The sequence below is a fragment of the Lagopus muta genome, chromosome Z (assembly GCF_023343835.1).
Source record: "Lagopus muta isolate bLagMut1 chromosome Z, bLagMut1 primary, whole genome shotgun sequence".
Taxonomy (NCBI): domain Eukaryota; kingdom Metazoa; phylum Chordata; class Aves; order Galliformes; family Phasianidae; genus Lagopus; species Lagopus muta.
Window position 1 is genome coordinate 24,909,469 of NC_064472.1, and position 16,317 is coordinate 24,925,785.

Below are 16,317 nucleotides of genomic sequence, written 5' to 3' on the forward strand. Positions count from 1 at the left end.
TGGTTTGGCTTTTAGTTTCAATAATTTTTTTTAATTTGTGTTTTGCTGTCATTTTTTTTCCCCTGATTCATCTTGTCAGGCTAAAAATCTTGGTATTTATGGAGATACAAGTACATTTTTAATGAGGATGTTTGCAAGATGTATAATTGAGTTACATTTTTTTGTTGTTTTTTAACTGATGAAGTCCCTTGTGTAGATTGTAAATTTATCAAAGCCAAACTGTATTGTTACTGTACCCAGTATTGAGCAGTGTTTTACAGTACTGGACCCACATACCTAGTACATCATCTCCTGCAGCTACAAAGCACTTCAAGAGCAGCTCACCTGCTCATTATTCTTAACCATCTATTATATGACTTACTAAAAAAGTCTGCAAAATGAGTTCAGTAAATATTTGCAATGTAGGACTGATACAGCTTGTAGTAAATCCTGTACAAATCATGTGATACAATACTAACCTCTGGGGGAAGGTGTTTTTTTTCCTATTCAGAAGTTTCCTAATTACTTGTAAATACTTCCATGACAAATGCTGAACTCTCATTGTATGGTAAGTGCCAACTTGTGCAGCAAAATTGAAGCACATTTTAAAGTCCTTCAAAAATCATTTCTAAGACATTGATCATCTAGCAGTTCTACAGACAAATTCAGCAGTAACTGGAAAGACTGATTCCTGTTTTCTTTGAAATAAGAATTTGATTCTTCCCTTTTTTTTTATTTTTTTTTTTTTTTTTGAAGAATATTACCTTCCATTTAGGCAGTACTTAAAGATTCACACCTTATTTTATTATTTTCTAAATAATGGCATCATAGACATGAACTGAACATGAATGTTAAGAGCTGGAAACACTACAGCACATGCTGGCCTAAAAGAAGTTCTGATTATTCATTGTTGTTTCTTTGGAAAAAGTTGCAGGAATACAAACTTACATTCTTACATGCAGCTTTTAGAGGATTTTGTGTATTTCAGTGTCTTTCTTCCCGTCTTCTCCTAGTCAACCCAGGAGGGTGGGCACCAGCATCCGTGTTACGGGCAGTGGCAAAACGAGAATATCCCAAATTCCTGAAGCGTTTTACATCATACGTGCAAGAGAAAACAGCTGGAAAATCTATTTTATTCTAGTATTAGCAGGTACAGACTCATTTTTAATTTCTTAATTCATTGTTGTAAATGTTTAAGGCCAAGCTGCAGTATGCAATCTAGAAATGTTTCATCATAGTTAGCTCGAATACAACATTTAGTGTTAATATGTCCACTATATTTGCCAATCACATAATCTATCACAAGCCTTTGTACAAAGTTAGGCTTTGCTTAATTTTCCCTTGTGTGCAGACTGTAAGCCATCGAATTCCAACAACACAGCACTATTTGAGAGCTCTAGTTTAGAGCAAGATCTGAAAGTGAGTTCTGTGCACAACACAGGCCTCATCTACTGTTAAATTCTATTTGTTATGTCAGACTTCAAGTCATCTGATCCTTCTGTTAAAAGGCAGTCCTGTAAAATCTGATTCACAAATTTAATTGTGTGTTGTTAGAGTGGTTGTGTAGGTGAACCTGATGTGTCAAAAACATGTCATGAACCAATGAACCAATAGTTCCAATGTGAGCATAGCAGTAATGTAGTTTGTGGAGTTTAACAATTTCTGGTTTTCTCATTAGTGTTTACACATTGGTGTATTTTGTCTTTGCTTGTCTCCAGTGATCAGAACAAGACTGGGTGAGCATTCCACGTTGGAGAAGTGACCATACATAGAGCACTCCATGCTGGAACGAAGGATCTACAGTCTTCTTACAGCCCAAATTCTAGGCTTTGTATACTGAAGTGAAGAAGTGTTGCAACACCGTGAGGTTGAATATTTAACACTAGCTCTCTCTCCTGCTAACTTCTCTTGCTGAATCAGTGTGTAATTATAAATACATGTATTGATAACATGTATATGGCTCTATTTTTATTTGCTTACTTTAGAAGAGGAAGAACGTACAACTTTGAATCACCAACGTGGGTTGCTGCTGTAATTTTAAGCAACTTGCAGAATTTCATTGTCAGCCTTCCTCAGATAACTGCATAGTTTTTGTGCATGTCTAAAAAGCACAAAAGACAAATGCACATATAGCATACTGTATGTGCTTTATATGCACAAAAATCGGTGGTGTTTTGAGGAAGGATGAAGGGAGGAGTTCAGTAAAGCCTAGTGACTTACTGGCAGGTCTTGTTTTGCTTTGTATAATCATAGTTCATTGCTGCTGGTTTCTATAATGAATCATCTTGTTACATAAAATGTCAGTTAATAACTGAGGGCTGTCAATATCCTTATGACTTTGCCTTTTCTATTGTCTTACTCTTATGAAGATCTTTATTTCTGAAGGAGTAAGAGTGTGAAAAGCTTTATTTTTTTCCAGATATCTTTATATTTCTATTGTATTTTTTAGTTATGTAATGTGCTACAGAATTTTTGTTATTAAACATGACCCAGAAATTTCTGGAAAGAGTCTATGGAAGGGCAAGAGACTGTCTGAAAGCTAAAAGTCATCTGTCCATGCTAGATGTGGTCTGCTTTCCTGCGTGATCTCTAGAGGGCTTTTCTGAGGCTTTGAGAAGGTACACTATAATATTTATTGAAGTAATTTGGACTACATAGGACAACATTCCTGATCTAGAATGAGGATGAGTACATTACTTTCAAATCCTGCATGTGTTTTCCTCATCTTAATAAAGCCATGCTATGAGGTTCATGTAGAAAACTAGTTGCATTGATACCTGCCACTTGATCAAAAACCTGTCAGAACTATGACAATGCATTGATCTTCTTGGAAAGTTCCCTTTAGTTGCTGTGAAAATTTAGATGTCAGATACTTGCCTGCCTTAGATTCTGGGGATGCTCATTGGGAGACAACTCTCACAGACTGGTACTCACTTTGAGTTATTTAATCCACGTCCTGTAGCTGGAAAATATGCAGAGGCTCTGCTGGGTGTTTCACTGACCTGTATATCTCAAGAAAAAAGAGTTTCAGATATCTATTTTTCTCAAAAGAAAGGAGAAAGTTGTATTTGATAGAGTATAGTAGGTGCCTGAAAATAACTATATAAGAGAGTAACTTAATAAAGATCTGGTGAATGATAAAGGGGATATTCACAGTGTTAGAAAAAAAACATGTTCTTTTACCTGTTCATTTTCTCTGTTGAGATAAAACCACACATAGCACGTGATTACACATGCACGCGGATTTCATGCTCCATGACTGTACCTTTTTTATTTGCCTTTCTCTGAAAGTGTGCATGGAATATGCCTTATTACAGAACTATTCTGTTAATTTGAATACGTAGAAAAGTGCCTATATGGTAATGCTAGTAAGGCAAACGAGACAAAAATTTATACATGTTTACTAAATCACCAGTGAGCATTTTATATAGTAATGTTGAAAAATAATTCTTATACCTCAACTGTACTTCATCTTTTTACAATCAACAAACAATGATTCATTCACCATAGCTGCTGATGGGAACTTCAAAAGAGAAAAAAAAAATGTCCAAAAGAGTGTAATTCCTTATTTGCCATTTCTGATAGTAGTTGTTAAACACAGGTGAGTAACTGTTTATTAATTTAATTGGATAGCTTTATTTTACAAAGGAATGGAAAGTTTACAAAGCAGTATATAAATCTTTTATCATTAGTTGCATTTGCACTAAATGTGATGTACTTTTGTGATCTATTCTGTAAATAAAATCACACTACAGATACTCTTTGTAAAGAATACACTTTACTTTTAGATAAAGGCACTGGTACTTCACTGCAGTTAGCCCTGCCCAATCAGTGTTGAAAGAGGCTTCCTAAAATTGTGGGAGGAGTTGCAAGATTGCGGCATAGGATTAAAAGACCTCAAAAAAAAAAAAACAAAAGCAGCTTTCTTTAGGCCTGTTGGACTGCCTGTGTGCAAGTGGGCACCAGAGCCTTTCTTCCAGAAGGGATCTTCCTGTTATGGTTTTATAAAATTTCTCCAGAGCTGAACCCCTTGTCCAGACACTGCCACAATTAGGAGCACTCTGTTCTTTTCATCCTCTCAATGGATCTGTAGAATACTGCTATGATTTTCTTAGCAGAATCGCAGAAGCCCTTTGCTCTAGGATAGCTGTCTCTGTAACTTGAGCCCACGTGAAGGGCTGGGGATATGGCAGTCTAAGGAAATAGCCTGACAGAACTCCTCATGGGAGCGAGGATGAGCAATAGTCAGTGCTAGCCTGTCTGGGAAACTGAACAACTTACTGTGAGCAACTTAGGTGTGAGAAGTACGGTGCATTTTAGGGGCTGAGGGGAAATTACCTTTATTTAGTTGGGCTGAGCTGGCTTATCTGAAGTTGTGCAGATTCTCTTTAAACTAATCAGATTGTCCACCTGTATTTTTGTCACGTTGTACAGATAACGCTGTATTTGAATTGCCACTGTTCATCTACAGACTCAGAACATGAATCATATTTTTGAGTACCTTGAGTGTGTAGAGTGTAACTGTTATATAATAGCTTTATGATCCTAATGATAAGTTTTAAAAATTAAAAGTTGGCTCTTCTATGTTACAATCACAAATTTAAAACCAGTATTTAAAGTGAAAAGTATTAAAAATTATGAAGAAAACCCCTGGTTTGTAGTTATTTCTAACTTTCAGTGCTTTAAAGGAAACTTACTTCAATATTTTACGCTGTAACCAACCTTTGGATTATATATGAAGTTGTATGCCGTACTGCAGTGTAGTAATGTAAAACATTTAACAGAAAGCAGCTTGCTTGTGTTACTGAGGTTGCTGAAGTGAAAACTGGAATGCCACATGAGCTGTTGATGTGTGAAAAATCTCATTCTGTACTAGCATATCAGAAGCATGTTAGACGATACTCCTGTACAGTATAGTTTTAATATAGAGGACTTCCAAAGTTGTATTTAAGCTTCTGTGTTCATTTGTACAGAAATAACATCAGGAAAGCATGTGTGGGGAGAATGGAGATCCAGGGCTGAGAAATGCCAGAAATACAACCAATTTGTACTTCTTCTAAAACACAAAGAATTGCTGAGAACTGAGAAGAGGTGGTGCAGAGCAGGCTGTCTTAATAGCAGGAATAACTGCTTCCTAATGGGTCAGTGACAGTCCCTCCTTTGTTGGTTATGCGGGGATTTCTGCTTCTTATGCAGAAATCATTTAAGTTGTGGGAACCTTACAGGCAAGCAAGATGAGAGGAAGAGCGTGAGGTAATAGAATGGCATCATTTGCACAGAAAAAGAAAACTTACCTTAAGCTGAGTTGCATCAGGCCCTGGGTAATATAATGCAACAAATGCAGCGAGTCCTGCTGCAAGCCCTGCCTTCAAGTGCAGCTATTTCATCTGGCTAAAAAGAAATCGCTCCCTGTGCCACCCTGCTCTTCCCTTCTAGAAAAAAAAAGAAAAGAAAAAAAAAGCCTTCTTGATTTGTAATTAAAAAATGCACGCTTTCTAGTAAGGGGAGGCTGAGCTCTTTTTGTAGCCATCTGAACAGCTACAATATAATTTGGCCCTGGGTGTTAATAATTACTTATGCCACACAATTTACCCGTATGCGTGACTCATGGCACTGCTGCTGTCTTTACTCTTCAGCAGTAAAAAGCTTCATACAAGGAGAAAACTATGTTTCAGTAGATAAACAGGAAGGGATGCACTTCAGACCATTGTGTGCCTGATGGTGTACATTTTTCTTAAGCTGTAACCACTGATGCAGCAAGGTTATTTTTCTGCACACCTGCCTCTGATGTGTTAGAATAAGGAAGCCTAGATGAATTGCTGCAATTTTAAGTTTAAACTAATTCTCTTAAAATGAACTTTTGAGGACAAGAAATAGGTCCAACTATTGCACGGTCCAACTATGTTGTCTAAAACATAAGAACTTCTCTTTAATTTGGACCTTTTGATTCTACTTTTGTTTGAGGTGCTTTGCCTGAATTTCCATGTGAGATTTTCCTATCACCATAACATTAACAACTCTTTTCCCACTTAAAAAAAAAATATATATATATATATAATGTGGTGGTTTATAAAGGTTGTTTTGAGTCCCTTATTTCATTTTCAGAGATGAGAAGTAAAGGAGCTGAGAAGACTTGGAAATGCTTGGAAGCAACTGCATGCTGGAGTCGGAAGTAGATTCTCCTGCCATACTCCTTGTTTTTAAAGCTTTATTTGAGCCTTGACTCCCTGATTCTGTTGCTGTTCTGAGCCAATAAAAGCATTGCAACTCAGTAGAACAATCGCATACGGCAAGTCTTCATATTTGATTTGTCCCTCCACCTGCTGATTCACCTTCCAGATTTTGTCTGAGTTCCTTTCAGGTGCAATGGGAAGTGGCTACACACCTGTTGCTTACTTACACATCTTCATGTTTACTTACAAGTAAGTTTGTCTTCTGAAAAGCATGTAAAGCTCAAGACTTGTTATCTACTTGCTTTCTTTCTAAATTGCTGTGTGATGGGACAGACGCTCCCATGATGGTTCCATCCCAACATGGTTCTTGGCAAGCGATTCCTAATTAGACTAATAGGGCATAATGACAGTTCTGAAGAATTTCACCGTGAGGGATGGGATTGTAACTGAGTCATAAAGCAACCCAGCAAGTTCAGCTTCCTGGCATGGGCAGAGCCCTGGAATTACTGCTCTGCAGCTGGAAAGTTGTGCTGGGTGACAACAAGGAACTCAAAACCCCAGGGTTGTGTGCTGACCGATGAGCATCAGTCATGTGAGAGTTTGAGCAGATGAACTGTAGGTATGGCTGTATGCTCCACAAAGTACTTTGAGTCCAATTATTTAGTGAAGTCACACAGGTCATCTTATTGTTCACATCCTGTTTGAAAACCTCTGGGAGATCAGCATAATGGTGTTCTTTATCAGTGTTAAAATACTGTTTTGCCCACGCTGCTTTTATGGTAGAGTGTGCACTCGAGCACTAATCCAGTTGCGTTTTATCTTGACCAAGTTCCAGTGTTGAAAACTTAATTTGTTAACCTGAATAGTTTCTTCCTGAAGCGTTTTATGGGTGTGGTATCTGAACCCTTACAGCAACTGGACGCAGTACTGCAGATGGGGCTCACAGGAGCCGAGCAGAGGGGGACAATCACCTCCCTCTGTCTGCTGGCCACCCCTTTTTTAATGCAGCCCAGAACACAGTTGGCCTTCCGGGCTGCCAGTGCACACTTAACTTGAAGTATTGGAAGAAAAAGGTAGTGCACAGGAAAGCTTTAACACAAAACACCATAAAGGTGTGGGTACAGATGAGGATGAACGTGAGAAACATTTGATGGACTGTTGGGCACTATGCTTCCCATGGAGTATTTCTCCCATGAGGTGGTGAAAAACACCAATGCCTTTTTTTAAGTGAGATTTTGGATGGGATTACTTTCAAAGAAGAGTCTACTTTCACTCACACACACAAATTAATGAGGAAAAAAATACTCAGGAACTGCAAGTAGCAAAACACCAGTATGTTGTCCTTTATTCCCCTCCCCCATGTTTTGATTTGCCTTCAAAAGGCATTTTAGAACAACAACCTCCTCAAGAATCCTGACAAGGTTGTCGTCTGAAAGGCATATTTGTCACCCAGTGTTATTTAGGCCAACCTCACATGCAGAGACGAGATACTGATCTACTGCAAAGCTGTGCAAGTTTGGGTGCTAGGGAGTCTCCTACAAAGCTACACTTTTTATGCATATTTTTATGTATATAAATACATTCTGTGATAAAAGATACACATCCAAAAACTTGTATAAAGGTTACTTCATGTTTGTCCAAAATTTTGGGTTGTACTGAGTGAAAAAGAATTGCAAAGAAAATACATAATTAATGTATATAACTAGCAAATATTTTTAAATATACAATTTTTAATAAAACATTAAAAAAGAGAGCAACAAAAACACATAAATAGTGGGATATTTGACCTTGCTTTTGTGAAACTAATGCATCAGGCTGGGTCGATGGAAGTGCCATTCCATTGACTGCCATTGGATTGTTTCTCCAAAAAAGTACTGTCTTTCTGAACCTCATGCCATATTTTTGTCTGCTTCTGAAATTCCTTCCAAATCTGCAGAAATTTTACCACTTTGGTCGACATACAAGCAACAGTTAGTGTTAAGCACTGTAAAAATCCCTCCTTTTGATGCAAACATCTTTAAGGCCACTCTATTTTAAAGGGCCATCATTCCTGCCTGAGACTCTTTTTGTAATGGATGTGTTTTCTTTATTAACTGTAAAAAACCTCCCAACTGATAAGTATCTCCAAGATACATTAGGTGGGATGGGTACCACAACTAATGAAGCTGCCTGCTCAGTGCAATCTGGAAGATGAGCACAAACCCAGCAATCAGAACTGTGTTTTGGATTATTTTATGGAACACATCCCAATTCCATTTGTTTCCTGGTTCTGATACACTTGCCTCAGTTTTCTTCACCATCCAAAGGCAACTGAGGAGCATCACTCCCACCTAGTTCCCTTGATATCTGTAGAGTGACACAGACAAGCAAAAGATTACAGAACAAGTGAAATCAGATGTGAAATCAGCAAGAGTAATATTCTCTGAGAAAATTCCAATCCTAAGTGGGTAGGTCATGAACTGCACTTACACCTGAGTATTCTGTTTTGTTTTCAGCTTCAATCAACTTCAGCTCTTCACTCCTCCTGCTGGATCTGCCTCTGTCCCGGTGTAATGAACCCAAGAGTTAATCCCTGTTACTGCAGTATTTGTCCTTTCCACTTCTCAAAGGTGTTTCTTGCCAAGTTTGAAAATACACTTGGTCTCCTGGTTTAAAGAAATGAGAGTATCACAGAACTGCAGTGTTTGTAAGGGACCTCTGGAGATCATCCCCCTGCTCAAGCAGGCTCCCTACAGCACATCACACAGGAAAGAGTCCAGGTGGGTTCTGAGTATCTCCAGAGAAGAAGATTCCACAGCCTCTCTGGGCAGCCCATTGCAGTCACCCCCAAAGTGAAGTCCCTTTTCATTTTCAGGAACCTAGATATTCCTCGAGTTATTTTTGCTCTACAATTAGGTACTCTATCTGACAAGAGTTCTCTTGGAAATCCAGATCTTGGAATTATTTCCTTTACTAAAATGCTAACTACTTCTCTTGCTTTCTTGGTTCAGCTCAGGAATGCCTCAGGCTGCCATGAAAAGGTGTCAACTAATAGCAATAATTATTTATATCCATTACACTCAGATCATTCAGGAAAAAAATATTCCAATTTCAGTTTCATTGCCAATATTGTCCAAGTACCTCTCCTGGGTCTCTGAATTTTAGCATTATTTTTAAGACAAGTCCTGCACGTCTGGAGCATACTTTTAGCAATCAATAACTGTATAGCTTCTTAACTACAGCTTCCACCCACATAGTACTCCTACGTGTTCCTTAACTGTTTAATTCCAGGAGCTAGCTTACCCTGCAGGAGCTAGCTTACCCTGCTTTTCATACGAATAGGAGTCCTAGTATTCAAGAACTTCTCAGCAAGCATGGTTCCTACACTTACTCACAACTCTATTTTCTTGACAGCTTCACCTGCTCTCTGTCCCCTTCGATAACATCAGTCTGTTCAGTCTGGCATGCCTTGCAATTACTGCTGCTTCTCTTAGATTTCTAACTAGCTGTGTCAAGCAATCTCATAATTTCTGTGCTATATTTGATAGGGTTTCCTTGAGATCATAGTAATTCTCTTTATTTCCAAATCACTACACAGTATGTATTACTCCAGAGACATATTTCAGGACAAATGTAAACTCACTTTGCATTTGACAGTTTTCATGTCCGAGTCAGAGTGATTAGCTCAACTTTCCGAGCCTGCATACTGGCTGGCAATGGTCTTAATTCTGTTTCTTACCAGGTTATAATTGCATACCAGAGCTTTTCATTCTCAGCCAAGTACAGAGCTGCTTCCATTCATGAACAGCTTCCAGTCTGGATTTTCTAGGAGAATATCTTTCAGGTCTTTCAAATCTAAAACTGCCAACATTAGAATCAGCTATATGGGTCAGCAAAGTGTAGTGGTTAGATACTCCAGGATGCATATTGGTAAGTATTTGACTGACAGCTCTCAAATCTAGAACTAATCAATAAACTTAAGATCTTGGTCTTTAACAGGCAGAATGGGATTATTACATTCAGACTGGCATTCCTGGAATAGCCCATACATGTTGTAGCCCAATATGGGCCTCCAGTTTCATAGGATATTTTTTCCATCTTACTGTTTTAGCTCCTGACTTCAATTCTGCTTTTACCAGCTTGTCAGATGTGGCTCTCCCATGCTTTTGTCACCAAAGAAACAGGAGGAATTACAGCGACCATGATTTTAGATGGAATTTCAGCCACCTGTTTTTTCTTGCTTTCTTCTCTTAGGGATTTCTGTAACTGACAGACTTCTGATTTATCACACTGGAGGCAGACAAGGGAACCTGCACTCAGGCAATTCTTCAGGCCCCCTGTTTGTCTCACAGGATCCTCAGTGGCTGCTGGCTATTGTAGCAGCCCCGACATAGAAAAGACCACAAGTCTTTCTGACTTCACGGCTTAACTTTCCCTTAGCTCCTTCCCACCAACCAGCACCATCATCATTTATCTCCTCTGTGGAACCAGCCATTAGCAACTGCATTTCTTCTTATTCGTGTCGCTTAATACATTCTTTTTTCCAATATCACAAGCAGAGCAACATTTTTTTTATTTTTGCTCTTCCCACATTCACATAATATCACTAAAGCCCTCAAATTAATTTCCACCAACTTATATTTCTGTATGGCATAATAATCATCTTATAACAAATGCATCCTGGCATATACAAAAATTCATGAGTTAAAATCTTTGCAAACTCACATTTAAATAGTTCAGAAAGGATTTTATCTTTCCCTTTCAAGGCCCCCATTTCTGGCCACTCTTCCCTGTACAATTTATACACTGGCCACCATTGCATACCATAACATTTCATTTTCTTCCCCTTAGTCGGGGTGAATCTCAGACAAGGGAGTGGTCCTCACATTTCCAACAAAAGCTTTTATCAAAAATTACACACACTCTGCTCTTAAGCGTGCATCTACGTGCATAACCACATACTAAATGCTGGCTAATTACCAAACAAAACAAAACCAATAAATCAAAGCCCCTAGCCCCTCCCAGCCCAACACCATAAGGTCACTATTTTTAAGTGTTGCACCTTGCTATCACTTACTGCTCCAGCAGGGGAGAGGACACAGTGGAGCCCATGAACAAAAGTTCTGCGTGCACTGGAGTCCAATCACTCTCATCTGGCTACAGCAAGGCTATGCTAGTCAAGCCAGTTAACTGCACGTGTTTTTCAAGGCGCTCCATCTTCAAAGACTCCATAATTCTATGATTCTACTTAATCATGCCAGCACTTTCAAACACAGACATCCTGACTGCACACCCTTGCTACATCTAAAGATACATAGGGTGATTTGAACAAAGGTTAGTTCCTACTGGACTATCGGCAACAGCACTACTCAAGCTGCCCAGCTTTTCATCACATTAACCTTTTAGGGTCAATTTTTTCCAGATGCACTAAGGGCTTCAGCTGCTCCGCAAAGTTCCTCATATCATCAGAAACCACGTCCTGTCCCGCCGGAGCGACAACGTTAAGCTCGACAAGGTAGGACAGGGAGAGAGGCTCGATGCTATCCGTGTTGCCGGGCATCAAGATGCGGAAGATCTTGTACACCACGATCTTCATGATGCCCTTGCGGAACACGTGCCCCTTGGCCACGAACTCGTGATCCATGCGGAAGCCCATCTCCACCAGGAAGTCCGTCAGATTATCCGAAGTCGCGATGTCCACGCAGTTGCGCACCAGCGCGTGCCGGTTTTTGTCTCCGATTTCCGGCTGCCCCAGGTATCGCAGGTGCCAGGGCATGCCGCTCTTGTCCATGGAGCGCCGCGCCCGCAGCACGAAGGGGCTGGCCTGCTGCCCCTTCAGCAGGAACACCATCTCGTGGTCCAGGAAGGTCTCCGGCTCCATGTTGTCGCACAGCCCGCGCAGGCGGTGCAGCAGGCTCTCTAGGCTCTGGTCCAAAACGCTTCCTGTGGCGGACGGACACGGCTCAGCCGCTGCTCCCTTCGCCCCCTCCCCGCGGAGGCCCCTCCGCCGCCCGCGCCCGCACCCGCGCCGGCCTTGCGCCCGCCTCGACCCCGCGCTGCGGCCGAGCCCCGTGCACGGCCCCGGTGCCCGTCGGGAGCCTCGCGGGGACGGCGGTGGGCCGCTCGGTGCCGGCGTCGCGCCATACCTTGCAGCAGGTACTCCATCATGTTGATGGTGCCGCCCGTAACGGGCATCATGGTAACGGGAGGCGCCTCCATCTTATCGGCGGCGGCAAAAAATGGTGGCGGATAGAGGGGCGCGGCCCGGAGGAGGCAGCGGGCGCCACCCTGCGGCCCGGCGGCGCGGCGCGGCCCCTAAATGCCGAGCCGCCGAGCGGGGGGGCTGGGCTGCTACCGCGGAAGCGAGCCCCTGCCTCCCCGCCTGCCTGCCCAGGAGCTGTCGCCAGGCCGCTCCGCGCTATGGGAAAGCGGAGGCAGGTTATAAATTGAGTGTGAATGTTTGTTCTTCCTTGTTACTGAAACGTGCATTTTCTCCCGTGCATCTCAATCAGGCTCTGGTCTGAATGCCCGCTTCGTCACCTTCATCCTTTACAGCTGCTGTCAGACCGAGCGTGCGCTGCTGTCCGCTGCTGGCAGTGAATTTATATTGCAAAAGGCCTCCGACTCCACGAATCGGAGTGCAGCTGTTAAAATTCAGTTGTATAACAGATAATTTACAAAATGCTTTGAATGTGCAATTTGGATGTTAGAAGTCGCTGACAGAATCTCAACACTAGGGTTGCTCGTTATGTGATTTTGCATCAGGGATGTTGTGGTGTTGTTTTGCAGACAAGTGACTGTTCCCCATGGATTTTAGAGTACCATTTTAGGGTGTTTTATCAAATATCAAAGAAGTTGCTGTCAGAACACTTCTTCAGTGAGAGTCAAGCTCTTTAGACTAGAAACTGGACTAGACTAGAAGCCATTTCACCTGGGAGCCCTGAGATAGCTCCTGAAAATGTGCAGTTCTGCTTAGTCAGAAACTCTCTTAGCATCAATGTTGCCACGTGGCTCGTAGGCCTGCCTGCTAATGACAAATCCTCTTAGAACCAGTAGCCACGAAAGTTGAACTGAATTTAGCCCTTTCAGTATCCCTGAACTTGGCCAGCTCACAGCAAGCAAGGTAGAGCTCTGCCACCTCTCACGTCTGAAAGAAAGGAAATAAGCTGGACTGCTATATTTTTACACTAGCTCTCGGCTTATTCTCAATACCATTTTTTTTTAATGTTCTTCTTCCTTGGTAATATACCAGTGCAGTGTATAGAAGGCAGGCTTGATTAGCTGTGAGGTATGAGCTAAGACTGGCTGAGAAACCAGAGCTGGGGAAAGAAGGGTAGAAGTAGACATTCCCCACTCTTTTTAAGCTTAAAGTATGGTTGTCAGTGCTGTTTTAAACAGCTCTCTGTCAGCAGGAGGACTGCCTCTCAGTGTGCCTGATGACCTCTTTTCTGAGGATGTGGAACGACAGCTGTGTAGTCTGCAACATACATTTTGCTAATGGACTGGCTTCTATTTGCTCTTGCAGACTGGCATTTTGTTACAGTGAAAGTGGGAAGCAACTTTTCTCCCCTTTGCACTTCCAGTTCTCTCAGTCCTGCAGGGTAAGGTGTGCAAGCAGCTGGGCAAGGAGCTTAGCTGCCAGCATAAGCCAACCCAGCACATTTTTCCAGATAGCCAAAGTAGGAACCCAGAGCTAAAGTCCTCAGTGTCTCCCTGGGTAGATTATGAAGCTGGATGAATGTAAAGCAGTGGGGAAAGTGGGACACTAGGACATTTTATATTGTATAATATACTGCAGAGTCCCTAGAGCACTGTAGAGATACAGCTTCAGAGGCAGGCCTCTTCCTAGAGGATGGTATAAGGCAATGCAAGCAGCAGCAATCTCTAGGCAGGAGGACAAGATCCAGATCTGTCAGCACTAGGAACATCATTGGATGGATGTAATTGCAGTACAAGCAAGATGGGTCTGCCTGAAATAAAAACGTCATCTGCAGGCCAGAACATCTGTGAAGCCAAGAAGCTTTTACAGTAATGAGGGCACCACACAAAGTCCAGATCTTATCAGCAGGTATCTTTATGAAGTGCAGTCTGCCATAAGCACAATGAGGCAGAAAAAAGAGATCTTTAAAGTAGGAAGCTATGTCCCAGAACAGGCAGACAAGAATGATACAATTAGTTAAGAGTTCTCATTCCACCTTGAGCCATCTGCCACAGCTGTTCTTGGATGTATTTGCATTAGAGCAGGGTTCACGCCTGAAACTGGATAGTGAAAACTATCCAAACTGCTGGATCTGCTTGAACTCTTCTATGAGAAGCAAGCTGGTTCATGGCCTTGTTCACTCTTGTAAGCTGGTGTGTCTGCTGAGCATCTCTCATGCTGAGGTTCTTGCTGACACATGTGCATTCAGTAACCAGGGAAATATCTGCTACAGGTTTTTGGTAGCTGTGTTAGGTATGCATATGGTCTGTGCCCCTTCATCGCATGAGCAGAAGTTGCTTGTCCTGTCAGTAAGAATAGGAAAAGGACTCTTCACTGCTAACTTCTTCAGCTGGCTGAAGATAAATCAAAGTGGGCAACTCTGAAGCTTCCGTGTCAAACAGCAGGGACAGGACTGGGGTGTAGCAGGAGCAAAAGAGTCAGGCCGCAGAAGGAGATAAACCAAAGCAGTGCCAGAGCTTTTACAATTTTTCTTTGCTAAGGTCTTAAAAAATTTCAGAAAGCATAGTAATAATATAGCATTTAGTTTGCTGCAGTTCTGAGAACTTGATTCCAGGGCAGATGGATTCGTTTCACCAAAGACTCAAAACAAGCAGGACTCCCTGTACTGAAACAGTGGGGCTACGCCAATTTTGCGGTAGTGCTGAAATACGCTACTGCACGCAGTGAAATACTGCACTTCCTGTACTTCCCTTTACTTTCTACCAACTATGAAATAATAATCTCTGATTCTGGCATGAAAACTGTAGCACTGAAGAGACTGAAAAAGCATCCAGAGGAAAAGTAGAAATATATATAAATAAATCATATCTGGCCTTTTAATCTTTTCAAGGAAATGCACAGTAATAGATAGTGATCTCCCTTCCTCAGGGACAGCGCAGCTGTATAGCCTGATGTTTAAGACACACATCTGATTGCAGCTCCAAATTATCGTTTCCGGGATGTCTACTGGGATATTGACTAAAAGCTAACACGTGAATGAACACAAGAATTTCTTTGTAGAGCTTCTATTATTCAACAGTTATTGATGTGGTATTCAAATGTTTTTTTCACTCTTCACAGAATCACAGAATCACCGAGGTTGGAGAAGACCTACAACACCCAGTCTAACCATCCAAATCACCAGTATGTCTCACTAAACCATATCCCCCAACATAGTATCTAAACATTCCTTGAACATCTCCGGGGTCAGTGACTCCACCATCTCCCTGGGCAGCCCTGACCACTCTTTAAGAGAAGTAGTATTTCCTAACGTCCAACCTGAATCTCCCCTGGCACAATTTGGGGCCCTTCCCTCTAGTCCTATCACCAGTTACACAGGCGAAGAGGCCGACCTGGGGTTGTTGTAGCCAAAGTGCAGGACCCGGCCTTTGGCCTTGTTGAACCTCATCCCATTGGCTTCAGCCCAGCGATCCAGCCTGTCCAGATCCCTCTGTAGGGCCTTCCACCTCCAGGCAGATCCACACTTCCTGCCCAACTTGGTGTCATCTGCAAACTTACTGAGAGTGCAATGCCCTCATCCAGGTCATCAATAAAGATACTGGAGAGCACAGACCCCAGCACCGACCCCTGGGGAACACCACGCATGACCAGTCACCAGCTGGATTGAACTCCATGCTCTGGGATTTAACCACCGCCCTCTGGGCCTGGCCTTCCAGCCAGTTCCTTACCCAGCCAAGAGTGTACCTGTCCAAGCCACAGGCTGCCAGCTTCTTCACAGTACAGTGGGAGACAGTGTCAAAGGCTCTGCTGAAGTCTCGGTACACATCTGCTCCATAACCTTCCCTGGCACTGAGGTCAGGAGGACAGCCTATGGTTCTCCAGTTCCTCCTTATGACCTTCCAGTCCTCTGAAACCTCTCCAGTTGACAGGAGCGCTGACAGGTGATGGAAAGTGTCTTAACTATTGCCTTTGCCAGTTCCCTCAGCACTCTTGGATGAATCTCATCTGGCCCCACGGACATGTGGT

At 42.1% G+C, this 16,317-nt stretch overlaps 2 protein-coding genes across 3 annotated transcripts in view; one reads left to right on the forward strand and one right to left on the reverse strand.

Moving 5' to 3' along the window:
* CERT1 (ceramide transporter 1) overlaps positions 1–3,235 on the forward strand; it is a 68,589-nt gene extending 65,354 nt beyond the window's left edge. For both annotated transcript variants that reach the window (XM_048931040.1, XM_048931041.1), the window contains 2 exons: positions 993–1,129; positions 1,698–3,235. In XM_048931040.1, coding sequence (XP_048786997.1) covers positions 993–1,120 — 128 coding nt within the window. In that variant the 3' untranslated portion in view covers positions 1,121–1,129; positions 1,698–3,235. The remainder of the gene's footprint in view (positions 1–992; positions 1,130–1,697) is intronic.
* A 118-nt stretch (positions 3,236–3,353) lies between these two features.
* MED18 (mediator complex subunit 18) lies at positions 3,354–12,406 on the reverse strand. Its single transcript, XM_048931042.1, has 2 exons — positions 12,278–12,406; positions 3,354–12,074 (listed from the first exon to the last, which is right to left on the reverse strand). The coding sequence occupies exons 1-2, from the start codon at positions 12,348–12,350 to the stop codon at positions 11,521–11,523; spliced, it is 627 nt and encodes a 208-aa protein (XP_048786999.1). The 5' UTR covers positions 12,351–12,406; the 3' UTR covers positions 3,354–11,520.
* Between the last annotated feature and the right edge of the window lie 3,911 nt (positions 12,407–16,317).